The sequence below is a fragment of the Conger conger genome, chromosome 7 (genome assembly GCF_963514075.1).
Source record: "Conger conger chromosome 7, fConCon1.1, whole genome shotgun sequence".
Classification (NCBI taxonomy): domain Eukaryota; kingdom Metazoa; phylum Chordata; class Actinopteri; order Anguilliformes; family Congridae; genus Conger; species Conger conger.
Genome location: NC_083766.1, coordinates 27976232 through 27995193, shown reverse-complemented (window position 1 = coordinate 27995193; position 18962 = coordinate 27976232). Strand labels below are relative to the sequence as shown.

Sequence of the window (18962 nt, the reverse complement as noted above, 5' to 3'; positions counted from 1 at the left end):
TGCCGTTCCTATCTATCTCTGTACATAGTATAAACATGGAGAGCAAGAACAATCGCTGAAAAGCATTTTTGTTGGCAGTTGAAACCCTTTGTGAAAGAAAGTGATCTAGGGATCCTATGTGTATTCATTTTTTAAATCTGTTTAAAATTTTTGTTTAAGAAAATCAGTTTTCTCCATGTTTATTATCCAGTTGTTAACTTTAAAGGTGGAAATAAAAATAAAAGTTGAAAAAGGTCTGGTGTTGCAGACATACTTTCATATACCTTGTGGAAGGGGTGCATGGAGGGGTAGAACACTGTCCACTCAATATTTCATCACACTAATGGAAAATAAAAATATTACTGCATGTGAGCATGACAAAATGTGTGACTACGGCTCTACCTGTACATACACACCTGTACCATTCACACACACGCTATCCCAAGCTCACATACCTGTACCATTCACACACACACCTGAGCTTACATACTTGTACCAGTCTCACACACACCTGATCTTACATACCTGCACCATTCACACACACACCTGAGCTTACATACCTGTACAATTTACACACACTCCTGAGGTTACACACCTGTACCATTTACACACACCTGAGTTTACATACCTGTACCATTCACACACTCACCTGAGGTTACATACTGCTGTGTGTGCAGGGGGGTGGGGGCATATCATTAAGAGAGTTAAAGGTCACAATAAACCAGACAGATTGAAAGAGTACAGGACATACAAATCTTCAGATACATAACACAATTTATTGCAATAAGCTCTATTGAAAGCAAAAAAAATAAAAATAAAAATCATAAATATAAACCCTATGTACAATGCTCAGTATTCCTTGGCTGGAGTCTACCATCTCTCTGGGGAAAAATATAGAGAGGCACATGCCGCAATTGACAAGAAAAACAGCGAGAGTTATTTACAGTGGAAGACACAGCCAAGTACATTTCAAATAACGATTATTATCATTAATATTATTTTTGTTTTTCTTCAGACATACAGAGCACGTTTCCACATTTCCATTTCCCAAGCATTCCTCCCTCCAATCAGACACCACTGGAAAAGCACTCATCCTCATGTACACTTCAGGCCAGCTGGCGCATGGTAAGAGTTAGAAAACAGTGCAGGGAAATGTACAAAACTGCAAAACCACGCTTTCTGAAAGTAAACCCTCCCTTTTTCTCATTCACAAAGAAAACTGACCCAGTGCCTTTTTTAACTATTTTCTTTTGTTAAGGTCCAACAATCCAACACAATGCCTAACGACTGAGAATATCTCTCCTCTGTAAACTACATCAAAAATAGAAGTTGCATAATATTTATGCAGTACCAGTGAGCATCTGGAGCTATATTATGAGGTTGTTATAAACTTTTATTTACCATTACTTTTATCACTGTTGTAATTTTAAATCATAACACTTTCTTTAAAGGTAGAATGTTAACAAAATAGATATAAAACAGGTATCCTAGTCACATTCTGTTAGATATACAATACATTGACTGAACAAATGAGGCAGTGATCTGATGACACTAGACCACAGCCCTTTGTTACAGAAAAACAATACACAGACCAGGTGGTAGAAAGACAAGGATTCACAGTGGAGAGAAAAAAGAAAAACGATTTCCTTTCTGTACCGATGACTGTTTTTACGGGTACCATCACTATAGACGTACAGGGATCCCCAATACTTGGACAAAACATTTCCTTATCAGGTAAAAAGAAAGAAAAAATAAACCAAACAACTCCATAAAAAAGGTAGAGTTGGGTATAGTAGCATGCAGGCCGGTGGCTGAACAGGAAGTACCATAGACGTCTCCCCCATGAGGGAGTGCCACTTCAGCAGGCTCACCACAGAAAGACTGACAGACACACTTGACAGAAGACAGTCCTCCCACAGACAGGAGGGAAACAACAGAATGGCACAGTTTGCATGAAACACATAAAAACCAGTTTGGTTTTCAGCAGCAGTTATCAGTAAACATGTGTTTTATTTGACAGGTGGTGACAGTGGACCTGGTTGCGTGTGGCGGCTGCAGACACAGATGTAGCATGCAGCTGCGGCTGAATGATGCAGGAAATGAGCTTTTTCAAGCTGGCTGTTGAAGCTACAGCCGGAGAGGAACAACGTTATCCTGACAAAGAACTTCATATAGGAGACTGACTGTAAAAATGTACAATAAATTCATCATTTAAGTACCGCTTCAAAGCATCGTACAAAATAACACAAAGTACACAATAAATGGAAACTAAAAAATGGAAAAACCAAAGATGTGTTGGGCCACCAGGTGTGTCTAGAACTGTACGTACTGTGGCATCTACTAGCATTGTTGAAGTCGAGGTGGAGGAATCCAACGGCACTCTTCTATGTGAAAGTCAATTAACACACTAAGGCCCTATTTTACCCCAGGACGTCCTGTAACTGTAATTATTACATATTACTCTTGTAATTTCAATCCAGTTTGAATTACCAAATTACCAACTGTTTTTCAGTTGCTTATTCAAGTCCTTAGATTATACTTGTCATATGAACTGACATCCCTGTAAATGCAGTTCGTATACTAAAGGTTTTTCTCCTCATCGGGAAATGTTGTAGAGACCCTGCTGGAGAGATTCTGTGTTTTTTAATTCCATACACTCAACCACCCCAGCAAGGAGACCGCTTATTTATAGAAGAAAAAATAATCAAAGCACTCAGAAGATAAAAATATCGCAAATACATGAGATTGTTTGCAAGGGTAGCCACATTTGGTAAGACTACTTGGTATTGGCCTATATGAATCTGCACTAGAAATGAATGGGCATGTTTTGTCCAAAAACCAGGAATGCCAGAAAGAGGGTGGAAACGCAGGGATTATTATATCCTGTATGAATGCTATGCTGCAATTACCCACACAATGCATAGAAATCACATTACAGGATGTCCTGGGGTTATTGGCCCATGCGAATTATAGGGATTAAATCAGCGCTGTGCTCCTCAGACCACTGGGAGACTCCTCACCTTCTGAAGAGAGGGGCGGTGTGAACTTGAGGGACACCCCTCTCTGCCAGAAAAACAGTGGCTTTACATGAAAAAGCAAACACTTGTGCGAAGACGTTCAAACAGTAACAGTCCCAAACGCTGGCTGCTCTCAGGAGTGCTACCGCCCTTCAACATTTTCACTCAATACCTATTTTAAAGAACACTGAATGTGAGTCTCTGCCCCTCAGCAAATTAGTTTAATCTAACTAAAAACTTCACACCCACCAGAACCTTCCCAGCAGAAGCCCACAGTAATGCAGTCTGATATGTGATGAACATTGTCACTGAAGTATAAGAGACTACTACCCCCTACCAAAGCCCCGAGAGCTGCAATACAGGTAAGGTCAGTTCGTACCTAGGGCCGATTATATCTGAGAGAGGAGTCAGTTATGAGGTTCAATTTTGGCGGATTATTTTCTTTTTTTTGTCCAGGTGAAGAGGTATGGAGTGTAATAATCTTAGAGCAGGAAATTAGCATGGGGTCACCTGACTCCCAGCCCACACTCTTCGTCAAGACCCCTTGTTCAGGGTAACAAGATGCAAGCCAGGAGGGTGGAGAGGGAATCGCCCCCCAGCGGTACAGAAACCACTTCCCAGGAAACTCCTTCAGTCTGCTGAAGCCAGAGAGAGAGAGAAAGAGAGGGAGAGAGACATTGTTAATCCGAAAAACAGCCACAATGTTTATCAAGGCCAGCTCTGCAGCTCTGTGGTCCAAATCACTACAGTAGCAGAGCCCCCCCATACAGGGAAACCTATTTTACAGCTGGCTACAATGCAGAAGGGCACCAACATGAGCACTACTGCCGAAAGGACAGTATGTAAATCTGAATTACAATAATGATTTTCCTGATTTCACCACTATCTCTGAAATACAATAAAATTAGGAGTTTCCATGATCCCTGATTGTTACAAAGCAGGGATGAGGCCTGTGCCTGTGTAATGCTGTGCCTGCCCAGGGAGGTACAAACATGGGCTGGCAATGCGGTTACACAAGTCCCATCTCTCACGTCCTGCTTCCAGTAACATCAGTGCATTGTGGGGTTCCGGAGTGATGCACAGAAGTGCAGAAACACCGATCCGTGAAGTCAGAACAGAATTTCTTTAGAGAGACAACTCACATTTTCAACAGCTTCTTACACCCATATTTTTATCTTTATTTCACAACATGATGAGAAATAATCTCAATTCTCAGCCCCTCCCACCAATGCAATGTGGTCAGTCGATTCAGGAGAAAACGGACTAGAGAAGATATTGCTAGATCACACACAAAAGCTACTGTGCAGTGAAGTCAGGAGTAGTCCCCAGTCCCTCATATTACAAAATACCCGCAGGGCAATGTCTAACTGGCAACAGTGCCACCTGGTGGTGCAGAGGGGTTAAAACCAGCAGGGTACAGCCTACTCCAGGACAGCCCAGCCCTGTTCCTGTACTTCAACTGTCCTGTAGGTTTTCACTCCATCCCTAACAAAGTACACCAAAAGCTAGAGATCTCATAGAGCTGCCAAATAGTAAAATTCAGGTGTGCCAAATTAGGGTTGAAATGCGTGTGGAACCCAATAAAGAACCTGAAAGCCTGAATGCTGCAGACCTGTATTGAAGTTCTAACTCCGATGTTGTGTCTCGTGCAAATTGGACAGACCATGAGCCGTGTGTGTAGGACAGGAGCCACGCCATGCTGAGTAAAGAGTTTGTATTATGTTTCACTGGTTGCCAGGTGTTACTCAGTAACAACCAGCAGAATAACTATACCTGGATGTAGTCATGCAAATAGAGGTGAACTACAACAGTGTCTGTGGTTTCATGCTATGAGGCCATGCAAAGTCTTTCATATTTACACTGCTTGGTCTTAAAGGAGATACTGAAGTCAAAGGACAACAATAGTTGGCAATGGTATTTTATTAGTTGTTCGAATGCACTCTTCACTTTTTCCCAGCGATTCAGCACCCTTTAAAATGCCCTCACCAAGAGTCGTACTCTGTGGTAAGGACCAAGGTTCAAGCATATTTCCATTTCTTGCATGAGCTATTTGGAGCCCCAGGCTAAAAGCAGTGTCTGGTATCTTCAGATGATGGACGCAAGGCTGAAGTGAGGCTGGTTCAGAGGTCAGGGGTCAAAGGTTAAAGGCCAAGACAGGAAAGGTGAAGCTGTTGGCCACACGTTTTACCAGCAGGGTAATGCGTACAGTACAGTGTCCAGCCACTGGGATTACCATGGGGCTCCCGTGGTAAGCTAATGGTCAAACCACAATCCCCTTTCTATGTGACATAATAATGAATAATAACTAATAAACAGTAATGTGCTTCTCATACACCAAGGCTACAACTTGAGGCACATCAAACTAGGAACACTCCTAATCATCGGTCTCTTTTCACACGTAGCGGCCATGGCCGGATTCAAACAACTTCATGGAACGTCTTTAAGAATGGACTTACAGTAATACACCACATAATGCTGCTTAACAACAAGAGTGGTGTTTTTAAGCCTTTTGGCCAGGACATAGCGTGCTCCACTGGATGATCTAGCACTGCTCTGTGTGCGCTGGATTCCACTCAGGAGTCTCTGTTGAGTGCTACAGAGACTGAACTTTGACCGGCCGATTGATTTGTCTGAACTTAGACGAGGCTAGTTTCAACTGTCGTTTAACAGAAGTGAAATTCTGCGTGTTGGCCAGTGGTGGTGATGCAGCTGTGGCATGCTTTGATTGTCCTTATTCTTCCCGCATGTGCACTGTTAGCGATGCAATGCCAGAGAACATGCCAAACAAATGCACATGATCGGTTAATAATGAAGAAATAATCACAGATACATGCCTCTGTGAGTGTCTCCGTAAAGCATTCGATTGGCCACAGCTCTCTGCTCCACTGTCTGCTAACTCAAATATAGCACACATTTGGGAATTCATTTTGGGGGGAAGAAATGCTGCAATGTTGGGGTGATGTTATTTGGTTGCCTGTGTATAAAGGCCGTCTTAAAAGGGGGTTGGGGTGGGGGGGTATGTTTGAAGAGAAATCAACATGGCTTTTTATTCCTAGTTTCCAAAGCATGAACAGTATTGTAAAACTGTCAATATGTGTCTGATTTATTGGGGGGTACCCATATGAACTTCTTCGTTTTACTTTCTGAAGGAGAAGGCTACTGGATGCTCACAACCCCAACTCCAAAAAACAAGACCAACACTGGTGTTGGTTCATGAAGCCTCAAGCTAAAGCTAAAGCCAGAACTGGTTGTTTGCTCCCTGACTGTGACTCTGAAACCTTCGCTCTCACATTCTCTAAATTAAACTAAAGAGTAAAAACTGCAGTATGATTTTTATCTGTCCACTGGCCTCCCATGCAGAGTACAGCTGGGACCTGACCCTACGAGCTTTAATGAATTTGATAAAGATGGAAAATCAGAGTACCGTGACGCTGTTTGCCTGTGGCTGCCAGTGCACTGCAGAGATGCTGGAAGAGTAAAGCAATGAATATAGAGGAATCCGTGCAATCAGCACAAACTTCCCACAACTATTCCATCTCCCCAGAACAAACTTCCCCAACTACCACCCCCACCCAGAATAGACTGCCCCAACTATTCTACCCCAACCATAATAAACGGCCCTAACTATTACACCCACCCAGAACAAAGTGCCTGTACAAATTCTGCCCATCACAAGCTGCTCCTAGACACAAATATTGTGGAGGGTGTTAATATACCTGTACATCCTTCTGTTTAAAAGTGAGTTGACAAAAGCATCTTCCATTTAGCAGAATTAAGTAATATTAATGGTGTCCATATGGCATCAGAGAATGAGCAAGTGATCCAGGCAGGCAGCATCTGACCACCCAGCTGGAATGAAATTGCTAATGCTGTTAATACTTGTGTGGTGGGAACTGTGTGAAAACACATCTTTTACTGCACACAAGACATGAGCCTACGTAGCACAGCAACAAAAAATGGTGACAAATTAATGAAAAAGCAGAGGTGACCATCAAACTGGAAAAACGCAAGAAAACTGAAAGCCTACCAAAAGTCTTGGATTTTGTGAACACACAGATGTGGAAAACATCCGGCTCAACTTCCACATTTAGTTGGATTCAGTGTATGCTGGTTAACAATGTCAATCTTGCACTTACTGTATAGCTAAACTGTTCCTTTCTTCAGGTTGTACTACAATTTGACATGGTTGTGCGATTATTAATTGCTCATTTTGATGAGGTACTTTACTAGTTACTAGTACTTTACTAGTTACTAGTCTTACTTATCTCGATTTATTTAAAAGTTGCATTTCAGCAAATCTGATGTTATCAGCAGGTACTTTTCTCTGGAGGAAAGCAAAAATTGAACAGATGTTGAAATACAACTGAAATTGAGTGCTACAGTTTGTAGTCCTAAAACATGGAAGGGGGTTAGCATTTTTGAGCCATAGGTTGCCTTGCCAGATTTCCCAAACTTTTTTTCCCCCATAGGGATTTCAATTTCTGCTAAATATAAGGTCTGTGGTTAACGTACGCTTTAGAGAGTTTCATATTTTGTTCTACTAGAAAAGACACATCCATTAATATCGCAATTGTTAATTTCAAAGCAGTTATGTGCTTTAGAAAAGCATGTTGCTAACAAGTTGCTATATTGATACTGATGTTGCCTGCAGGCAGGCTGGCATGAAACTTGAGAGGTGGCTGGCAAAATATGACTGTTGTTGTACTTTCAACGTAGCAATTTGTTAGCAACTTACTTTTTTAAAACACATAACAGCATAGAAATACACAGTTGAGATATTAACAGATGTAATTTGAGGTTAAATTATATTAAGTGTACCTAAACACAGACCTGATATTCAACAGAAATGGAAGAAGAAAAAAAACATGGGAAATCTATAGAGGGAACCCATGACAGAAGGAACTGCCAGGTTGGCCTACAAAAAGACATCATGACTGTAACCCTCTTTGACCCGGGTGATTAGAGACACACAACAGTGACTGACCTCCTGCACACCCAGAACAGGGAAGACTCACAATCACAGCAGTGATGGAACAGACATGCAGGTGTTTAAAGAACCATAAAACTAGACTAACACCCATAAATAATAACAGCCATATAATCACTGACAAGACATCACCATTGTGACCACCAAAAAAAACATAGGCGCACACACAGCGCGAGCACATACACACGTGTGCAGACGCGTCCAGGCATGCACTCCCGCACATAGGCACACACATACAGAGTGCACATGGACACAGGCAAATCGAACTCACGCACGCATACTGCATTCTCAAACTGGGTTTAAGAGACAGCATTCTGCAGTGAAATTGCCCATCAATCATCCATCAAGCATCCCCTGAACCACAGTGAGAAGGTTACTCCCAACTTGATTAGTCTCGCAATATAAAAAATGCAAACATCCATTCATGATGATCATCTTGAGATTCCACTATTAAAGACAAAGGATGTTCACTGCAACACCCACCCTCCTTTAAACACACTGAGGCCACAGGAGTACTGCAGAAGAAAAACAGCCGATCAAGGGTTTTAATTTGACTTCCTACAGAAAAGACAGTAATACCCAAATTTCAGGTGTACACCAGTCATTAACCCTCCAGAGATAGATAGGGTGACTCAATGAACAATGCAAAAAGAGTAAAGTGCTTTTGGGGAAATACCAAGCAACCATCATAACTCATTTTCCTCAGGGTTTCTGAGTTAAATGGTTTGTGCAACCGCACAATTACCCTTGGATGACATGTACTTTCAACTTTCAACCAGAAAACTGCATTCAATTCCAGCTTCAGCAAGTAATAAGGCACATGATAAACAGGGAGGGAGAGATGAAACTATGATTATCTAGTGAGGAGTTCTGGGTTATAACCCTTCAACAGTGTGATTGCAGGGTGCATAAATCACTCAAAGCAAGGTGCACAAATATAACACTTTACAAAACATTCCCACCCACGGGAAAGAGTCAAAACTTCAACAAAGCGAAATACATATAATCAGATCTGTAAAGTGCGAGTGCTTCTACCTTCATAACCCTATTCATATTTAACCCTTTGAAGAGTGAGTCTTTGGAAATATATATTTTTTTTTATTTTCTGAATTCTAAGCAATTCCAATTAGTAGTGATTGTTACATCAGCATTAGAATTTCCCATTGACCGCATCCAAATAAAATTTGTGATTAGAATGCTCAGTTAAGAACATTCTAATCACATATTAGTGACCTCACACCATAAAGGGTTAAATCTCAGTACACTGCTCTAGGACTCAGTAAGTGGGGAGCTGGGGTCAGAGGTCACCGGACACCTCCTGGTCACTCTGATCAGGCTTGCAGCACAATGGAAGGCAGAAAAATAACAAACCTTTGGAGGTCGCTGTGGTCAGGTGATCAGATCTGGAGAAGTCAATGCTGGCGTACAGCCCATTCTCCGGTGGGGCGAGCACTGAGGGTGAAGGGGGGTCCGGAGTGGGGGTGTCCCGCAGGTCCAGGGCGATGTAGTTGAGTCCGTTTCGGCATGCCATTCCCGTGGGGACGCAGGCAGTGTCGGGGTCAGGGGACGAGGCCGCACCCTCCATACGCAGCCAGACGCTGTCAAAGGAGGCGGAGCTGTGCCACCTCGCGCTGTCCGCCAGGCGGGGGCTCGGGGCACCGGGCGTGGTCGAGGGGGTGGGGTTTAGAGCCAAGGCCGGGGGGCTGGTGCTGCTGCCAGCTCCACCCACCGAGGAGAAGGTCTCAGAGCTGTGTCTTCGCCTGCCCGGGGGTGGGGCGCACACCAGCTTGGGCTCAGCCCGGGGGGGTGGCCTGGAGCTTTCTGACCCGGCCGCCGGACCACAGCCTATCTCCTCACAGCTCTCCACCCTGGCCTGGGTGGACATGGTGGGGCGAGTGTAGCTCGGGGGGTTCCAGGGGGCTACGAGTGACAGACGGGGGCAGTGAGCCTTGGTGTCCAGGCTCAGGTAGTCCTCCCGTAGGGGTGAGTGGCGATGGCGGCAGGGTGAATGGGGAGCAGCCTCTGCAGGAGGGCCGCGAGGCAGATTTGGGGCCCGGGCTCGAAACTCGATGTTAATGTATTCGCCGGGGCTGGAGGGGGGCTCCGGCAGGGGGTCAGGAGCTGCTTGGCCCCCCTGACCACCCAGGGAGAGGCGTGTGGGGCGCTGGACGGGCACGTCCTGCGGGATAGGTGGTGGGGGTGGGGATGGGGATGGGACCAGGGCCGGGGGGGTCCCGGGTAAGCGCTGGCGCACAGGGGCCTTGTAGGAGCGAGGTAGGGAGAAGTACACACTGGGGGAGCCGGGGCTGTCAGGGGGACACTGGGCCTGGCAGCGCTCCGACGGCCCGCCACGCGACATGTCCATGTACTCGTCGTTTTCGGGCTGCGTCCTGCGTCCCTCCAGGGGGGCGCTCCATGCGGGAGAGGCTCGTCCAGGGGGCAGCATCATCATGTAGCCCTGCGGGTCTGCTTGGAGGGGCCCGCTGGGCTGAGCGGGGGAGGAGGATGCCAGCATGGGCATGTAGTCCGCTTCACGTGAAGGCACTACCCCGGGCATCATGGGCATGTAGCCATCGTCCTTAGAAGGATTGCGGGAGTTCTGGGGGAGGGCAGGGAGCTCTGCCTGGCAGTACGCATCAGAGTATGACCCACAGTCTGGTCTCTGGGAGGATGAGTGGGCAGAGCTTGCCTCGTCCAACCGAGCAGTCTGGGTCATCTTCTGCTGCACTGCAGTGAGGCTGCTGCCACCTGCTGGCCTGGAGGGAACTGTCTGGCAGTACGAGGGCCTCTCCTCATTGGCCCTCTCGTCGGGGTGCGGGCTGCAGTAGCGGTCCATGGCCATGTAGTCGCTGAGGCAGTGCTCCTCCTGTATGGGAGGGGTGTTGCCCAGGGATTCGGGAGTGTTGCTGCGGACGCGGAAGTAGCGGAAGTCGCAGGGGCTGGAGCCGTACTCGTCAGAGGAGTTGAAGCCGCCGTCGCTGGGCGAGCCGCAGACAGAGGAGCTGGAGGGCCGCGTGAGTGTGTCAGAGGCCGAGCCGTGGCCACTGCTGCTGGAGACGCTGACGGGGCTGCTAGTGGAGGGAAAGTGGGAGACGGGGAGAGAGGCAGAGCGCATGTGGTAGGAGGGGCCAGGCTGAGCCCGGGGGTACCGCCCTCCAGTCCCACTACCACCTTCCTGCCGGCCCAGGCTGGCCCGGGCCGAGCCCATGTGCACCAGGCTGCCGGTGGCCGAGCGGAACGGGCGGTTCATGGTGCCCTCGCCCTCGCTGGAGGTGCGGAAGCGGTAGGCGCTGCTTCCCGTGCCGCTCTTGCTGGTAGGTGGGGTCCCTACCACAGTCTCTGTGCGCGAGCGCCGCTGCAGTCCCGTCTGGCTCGGCGGAAGGTTGCCCAGGTGACGGCGGGTGGTTATGAAGGCCATGGGATTGGAGCCTGAAGACTGGCTCTTGCTGCGCGGCCGGAATTCAGCGAAGGCCTTCAGCGCCTTCATGGTTTCTAGGATGGTCTCATGCATGTTCTGCGCCACCACCGAATCCTCCACCTGCATCCAGATCTCACCAGGACCCGTGGAGGATGAGCGCCCCACCTCAATAAAGAAGAAGCTCTCCGAGTGGCCGCAACGGCGGATGTTCATCAGCTGCAGGTTCACACACGGCATCTCCGAGTTTAGCTTCACCAGGTGCATGCTCTTCGCAGACAGACACAGGCGATAGACTCCGGTCAGGTTCTTTGTCTGCCCCAACCCTTTGGGCTTCACGTTCACCTGCCACACCTCCTTAAAACCAGCGCTGGGAGTGAGGACGCCATAACCATCATCCAGTTCGTCTGGGTCGACTGGGCGCTTCTTACCTTCATTCATCAGGTCACTCAAGGCCAGGTACCAGTCTGTCTGCTCCTGCTCATTCTCAGCAACCATGGCAAAGTATTCATCCTTAGTGTAAAGGGCAATGAGGTACTTGTGTTTAGCGTCAGCCCTCTTATTAACTGTGAAACACTGGTACATATAAATCACCCTCTTCGGAGGGACAGCAGCGCTTGCAGCACCGGCGGTAGAGCGCAGGGTATTGCGAAATTTCTTCTCACTGTCATAATACTCCAAACGGCTGGGCCCTGCATGACTCTGGCCCCTCAACACGAAAAACCTCTTGTGACCGTGCTTCTGCTTCCTCAGATACCCGCACTTCCAGATATCAGCCTCCACCCCATCCGTGCAAACAGCAGCGGCAAACGCTGAGTCTGCTGCAAGTGAATGCCCTGCGGCAGCGGCGTCTTCCTGACACAGATTTATCGAAGAGGAAGACCGCTTTCTGACAGCACCTTCCTGTAAATTATCCTCCGGTAAATGGTGGGGCTGGCGGTGATGATGCTGATCCCTCGGTTGCAGTGCTGGATGATGGACGGGGGAGTGCGGTGAGTGCTGGTGGTGGAAGCGAGCGCCGCCGATATTAATTAAAGGCGATGGGGGTTCCCCGGCTGAGGTGTCGCTCACCGTAACTGTAGTTGTTTTTGTCCCAATACCACGCTGCTGTGTCTCCAGCATTAACATGCCGCCACTGCTTTCTTGATAATTTAGAAAATTTTCCATGAGATATAGCAATTAGTCAGCTTGCTAAAGGTCACTATACCTTAACGACCGTTATCGATGCACACCCCATTCTTGGCTTGAAATCTGCAGCTCAGCACGATATTTTTCTTTCAAACAGCTTCTCCGTCCACCGCTAGAAATACTGTTCACGTATTTTGCAGGCAATCCCCAGCACTGGCTCCACGAAACAAATGCCACGTAGGTAGCATACCGCATTTACCCGTTTCTATTAACAATCTCGCAAGCTTGCTGCCTATCTGCCTCTCACAGTACACATCTCTACGGACCAGCGAAAACAACACGTGACCCACGTCTGCACTGAGTAGGAGGGGAAATACGAAATCTCTTCCTTTCAATTGGATGAAGTGGTATATCCACGATGACTGACAACACCTTAGACCAATCATTGTGGATAATTGGCCAACTACGGCAAGACGAACTATCGCATTTCGTGGAGTTTAGTAGTTTTATAAAAGGGAGTGAAGACACTCTATGACACTTTTTTGTCCAATAGTAAGCGACTGTTTAGTAGGCGTTGCAAGCCTGTCACTGATCAATAGTCAACAATCTTTGATTGACATTGATGGTACCCACTCCCTGTTTTCTAGATGGTCTATCCCTGTTGTGCGTAGTAACCCGTATCATCGGGCAAGCAAAGTGCATTCCTAATGTAAACAAAGATTAACTACATGTAGAAACCTAGCAGAACACGAGTAACGTCGCCGACTGTCTCTGTGAAACACCCAATGGATTTTTTGAAAAGCATTTAAAAATATTTCGCCAATTGTGGACGTTGTGTGCTATCTATTAGATATTCAACTAGGTATCATCATTTATCTTTTAACATTGTATAGCTTTCCAGTGGATAGACAAATGTATTGCCTTCATTTTAGGCGAAATTAAAATGTTAATAGTCTTGTTAACTCGTCTTTTCTGGTGTATAATTTGTTTTGCATGATGTCGTTTTGTGTAGTCCCAGAGTGGCAAAACATGGATGGCAGTATGCCCTGGGAGATCAGAGGCTGCAAGGTGATATAGTATGCTACTACTGTACAGTCGTTTGACATGTAGCTTAAATGCAATTGCATCTCCTCATTCCTTTCCCATGCAAAAATAATTTACTGACCAATACTATACAAGAAGTGTATTACATAAGTAAAATGTAATATTTAAAATGACAGCCAAATATAGGCCTATTTATCTGGGAATGCATTTTTCTGCTTTTCACAACATACTGGATTTCACGATACAAGCCAGGAAGATATGAACTAGGACGTCCTCTTGTGGTGAACGCATCTCTACACATCGTACTATTATTATTCTTTTCATTCGCAGGCTGTCTTAACCAGGACGATTCTTTTTTTCATGTTGCCCTTTAACACTTTCATATTGACCAGAGTTGTTAAGGTAAGCCCCAGCTTGTGATTCAAACTGAAAATTTCTGATGAAAAGCTGAGATTCAAATTTAGCTCTGAACTCCTCTATCACTTGTGGACTGTGATTACTTTCAGGGAATTAAATTTCAGTCTGCTATTTCTCCTAGGAGAAGCCCAAACAGCACCTGCAAGCTTGACACTTTCCCAACCTCTCTCATCAAATCATGCACTGCTATTCTCAGCCCATCCATCACACACATTATCAGTAAGTGACTGTGCTCCACTGAGGCCCCCTCACTCTTTAAAATAGCAGCTGTAATACCTCATATAATAACAATCTGGACAGACTCAATTCGAACCTTACTCTTGAGAAGTTGTTGTGAGCCCACTTCACGACCCTTGCCAGAGAAACCCCTCTATGAATACTTTCAATCTGGCTTTCAGCAGAAAAATGATGGCTATGAAAACAACATGAGTTCTTTGTCCTGTAGTTTGTTTAAGGAGAGGATGACTGTATAGGTGAGTTATGTGCCCAGTGTCCTGGGCTTCAGCCTTTGTCACAGCTGGATGCTTCTGATGTGACTTATTTTGTTGATGATGATGACAATGGTGAGGACAATGTTATCACCCCCCTTCCCCCACAACCCCCCCCCCCCCACCCCCTTCCTAATCTTTATGCTTGTAATGAGTGGGCTTTAGAGAGTTTAATCTCGTTATCAGTGACCTCCCCACGTCCTGGTCATGCTACATGCTGGTTAATCCAGAAAGCATTCGGGTTGTCATCTCCTGCTATTCCACTCTCCTCCACAGAGGGGTGCTGAGGGTGCACAGGACTAATCAATATCCTGTCTTCAGGCAACATGCAAGCCTTCAAAGTGATAGATCGCCTCTTATGCAATAATATCCATGCCAATCACCTTACAGTTTCTGTTTCTCGTGCTTCAAATAATCTTTCTGAGCAAATAGATGTCAGAGAGAAACAGTGTTCTGAAACAAAGACCTTGAGGATTAGTTACATTATGGTAATAATCAATTCTGGGCTGCATTCTCAAATATCAGTGAGTGCAGTTCCTGGCATGCTGTCAGATGTCAAATTACATTGTAGTATTTCTCTTTTTTCTGTTTCTGTACTTTTTTTAGATGTTGCATAATACAAAAGAATCATCTACCTACCTTCCAGAGCTGAAATGATGGCGAAATCTCACTACACAGAATAATCTAAAATGCATTTTCATGATTTATTAATTTTATTTGAGAATCAATAGTGTCTATAATTCTGACTACACACCATCTCAAACCTGATGCTTTGTTTTTGGTATAAACCTAAGCATATAAATAATTTAAACAGTCCAGATCTATTATGAATTTTGAAACCATATATTGTTTATCAAAGCACAGAATATTTATTTTAGAGCCAATCTGAAGCCATATGATGAGTATATGGCAATAAAAATGCCATACATGCACTCAGTGAGAACTTTATTAGGTATTTCTTTAGACTTCTTTTTTGACTTATTAGTCTTCTGCTGCTGTAGCATATTCACTTAGAAGTTTGACGTATTGGCAGGTGTATAAAAAATCTAAAAATGAATGTAGAGTCCATACAGAAATTCTTGTAAATTAAATTAATATAGTACAGCATGAGTTCCGATAATAATTCATAGTTGAACACACAGGTGGGTGTACATTTTTAAAGCGCTTCCAATTTTGGGGGATCCTTCCAATGCAGGCTTTTTAAATATCCTTTGAATTGATGGGGATAAGGGGCTGATTTCTGCTATCAGTGAGCAGTTCTGGCATGCTGTCAGATGTCACATGACGTTGTAGCATTTGTTTCTGTTTTTCTACTTTTAGATGTTGCATAATGCAAAATGACCATCCTCCTTCCATTCCACAGCTGAAATCATGGCAAAGTCTCACTTTAGCGTCTCAAACCAATGTAAAATGCATAGGTATTTATTTAATGTTATCAGTCTACATGGATGTATGGTCAAAAATTCCTTAATCTTGTCAAACATTTCATGTTATCCTTGCCAGAGGTGGATGCACCAAGCACTGAACTCGGGGTGCCAATTATTATGGAATGGTGATGTCTCAGTAAGGTATTAGAAGTGTCTCATTGAAGCTAATTATCCTTGTCAGCAGTTGTAATTTAGTTTGGAACAAAAAACAGCATTACAAAGCAGTTCTCCAGGACTATGGTTGTTAATCTCTGAGCTACACCTACTTCTACCTAGGTATAAAACAGACATTGTTAAATGTAAAATCCAATAAATTGCTCACTTAAAATCCAGTCAAGATTCTTGAATAGCCCGTATTCTAATTTCTGCACTCAATCCACAAAACTAATTGAGGCTCTGGCCTCATTATGCACAGCGTTTAGTAACCAATGGCTGGGTCCTCTCAAAACCACTTTATTGATTCCAATTGAGTCCAATTGAAATAGGGGGTGGGATTAATAGTGGGCCAGTTTAAGACGACAATAAATAGCCGGCTACACGCTTCACTTTAGAACAACACGTTCATCTTGAGAGAAAAACGGTTTTTTGAAGGGATTGCGATCAAATTTTCTGATATGTCTGGAAGAGGAAAAACGGGTGCGAAAGTCCGTACAAAGACCACGACGCGTAGTGCACGAGCTGGTCTACAGTTTCCTGTTGGCCGTATTTTACGGCTTTTGCGAAAAGGCAACTATGCTACCCGAATTGGTTCTGGAGCTCCGGTGTATTTAGCCGCTGTACTCGAATATCTTGTTGCTGAAGTACTGGAATTGGCCGGCAACGCAGCTCGCGACAACAAAAAGGCCCGTATAATGCCTCGTCATCTGCAACTTGCCGTTCGCAACGACGAAGAGCTCAACAAGCTCTTTGGTGCCGTGACCATCGCCCAGGGCGGCGTCCTGCCGAACATACAAGCCATTCTCCTCCCGAAGAAGACCGGCCAGGCCGCTGCAGGGAAGGCAAAGTCTGTGGATTCCCAGGAATATTAGATGCTCGCTATTCTCTGAACCCAACGGCCCTTTTAAGGGCCACTCACATTTTTTAAAGCGCTTCCAATTCTGGCTTTTAAAATATCCTTTGAATTGATAAGGCTTAAAAGGGCCTGATTTCTGCTATTAGTGAGCAGTTCTGGCATGCTGTCAGATGTCACATGACGTTGTAGCGTTTGATTCTTTTTCTACTTTTAGATGTTGCATAATGCAGAATGACCGTCCTCCTTCCATTCCACAGCTGAAATCATGGCAGTCTCACTTTAGCATCACAAACAATGTAAAATGCATAGGTATTTAATGTTCTCAGACTGTAGTGTCCACTTATGAATACACCTTGAACCTGATTCTTTGTTTAGTAAATTGAAGTCTATACATTTCAATCCAGATTTTGACAATCCATATGAGAGGTATATGGCAATGCCATATGTATATACATGAAAAGACAAATAATGCGACATTTGCCTACTTGAGATCTAGAAAACCAACATTTTAGGTAAATTGTTTGCTATGCTATTGACAGATCTTGCAAAAATCAACAACGAATGCAGAACTAGAATGCAGAAATTCTAGTGAATTAAATGAACATGGTGCAAATTCTGATGTTACAGACATTAAATATTGAAAATGCTGTGTTAAATGCTGATAATTCATAAAACTACAGGTGAACAGGTAAATGTACATGGAAGTTCACAGGTGAACGTGCATGTAAGTAAACGGGTCAACATAGTACATTTACAGTGCATTTACAGGTGAGCACACCAATGAACATAAGAGAATGTGCAGGTGGAAGATCATTCACTTGTCGCTGAATGGGAAAATAATCAGCAAATCCCCAATGCAGCTACTGCTGACTGTTTACACTGTCTCATCCAGATAACACTGAACATTAATACATGGCACCATAAAAGCCAACCCCCTGTAGCTCTACAGATATCTGATTATTCAGTCTGTGGACATGGTGTTTATTCTCTGTAGTTATGATCTATGTCTGTAGCTATGCGATATTTTGTCTGTAGTTATGGGATATTTAGTGTCTATCGCTAATAGGTATTTAGAATAGTTATGGGATATTTTGCATCTGTATTAGTTCATCTAGTTATGGGGTATTCAGAATCGAATATTTCATCTGTAGATTTGGCATGTTATGTCTATATAGATACAGGGTATTTAGTAAGCTACTTTCCACATATGGGGTATTTAGCATCTGTACTAGCTATTGTGTAGTCATGAGGTATTAATGTCTGTACTATTTAATCTGTAGCTATAGGGTGTTTAGCGGTTTGATGTCGAAACAGAGACATGTAAAAGAGATGCATACCCACCCTACGGTGAGATACGGTGGGTCAGGGATGTCTTGGAGGCCCAGGGGCACTGGTTAAAATCAATTATTTAATGGATATTTTGCCTGACAATATGGTTGCCTCTACCACAATCTGGTAGAGCAAGACAATTACCCAACGCATACCTCAAAATCCCCAGAGCTGGTTCCGTGACAACAAAATCTATGTTTTACAATGATCATTTCAGGTGCCAGACCTCCAATCAATACCCTGTGGGCTGAAGTGAAGAAGGCAGTTGATATGCGCAAACACAAGAATGTGAATGAAGGATCTTGCAAGGATCTGAATGGAGGCATGGTCCAAAATCCCTCCATATGAGTTCCATAATCTTGTCCAACATTTCAGGAAAATACTCCACACTGTTATCCTTGCCAGAGGTGGATGCACCAAGCACTAAACCGGGGGTGCCTGTTATTATGGAACGGTGATTTTGGTGAAATACATTTTTTGTTAAATGAATGTTTTATTTTGGTGGGTTCCATTGAAATACATATATTCAAAGACAGAAATTGAAAGGAATCAAACAGGTAAACAATTTCTCAGTAAGATATTAGAAGTGTCTTATTGGAGCCAATTAACAGCTCCTCTTCAGGAATTGTAATTTAGTTTGGAATAAAAAACAGCATTACAAAGCAGTTCTCCAGGACTATGGTTGTTAATCTCTGAGCTACACCTACTTCTACCTAGGT

At 44.5% G+C, this 18962-nt stretch overlaps 1 protein-coding gene across 3 annotated transcripts; it reads right to left on the bottom strand.

The window, feature by feature from the left end:
• Window positions 1-735: 735 nt before the first annotated feature.
• On the bottom strand, window positions 736-12834 carry LOC133132222 (insulin receptor substrate 2-B-like). 3 transcript variants are annotated; one of them, XM_061247522.1, is made up of 2 exons: window positions 9355-12834; window positions 736-3634 (listed from the first exon to the last, which is right to left on the bottom strand). In XM_061247522.1, the coding sequence occupies exons 1-2, from the start codon at window positions 12563-12565 to the stop codon at window positions 3627-3629; spliced, it is 3219 nt and encodes a 1072-aa protein (XP_061103506.1). In that variant the 5' UTR covers window positions 12566-12834; the 3' UTR covers window positions 736-3626. The 3 variants fall into 3 exon arrangements, with proteins under 3 accessions (XP_061103506.1, XP_061103507.1, XP_061103505.1); XM_061247523.1 differs by having other exon boundaries at window positions 736-3631; XM_061247521.1 differs by lacking the exon at window positions 736-3634 and adding an exon at window positions 8212-8498.
• Between the last annotated feature and the right edge of the window lie 6128 nt (window positions 12835-18962).

Excerpts from the sequence above, each read along its gene's own strand:
- LOC133132222 (XM_061247521.1), bottom strand. The coding sequence starts at position 12,565 with ATGGAAAATTTTCTAAATTATCAAGAAAGCAGTGGCGGCATGTTAATG. Across the intron at positions 8,499-9,354 it reads GACCACAGCGACCTCCAAAG|TACTCCTGTGGCCTCAGTGT; the intron begins GTTTGTTATTTT and ends TTTCTTCTGCAG.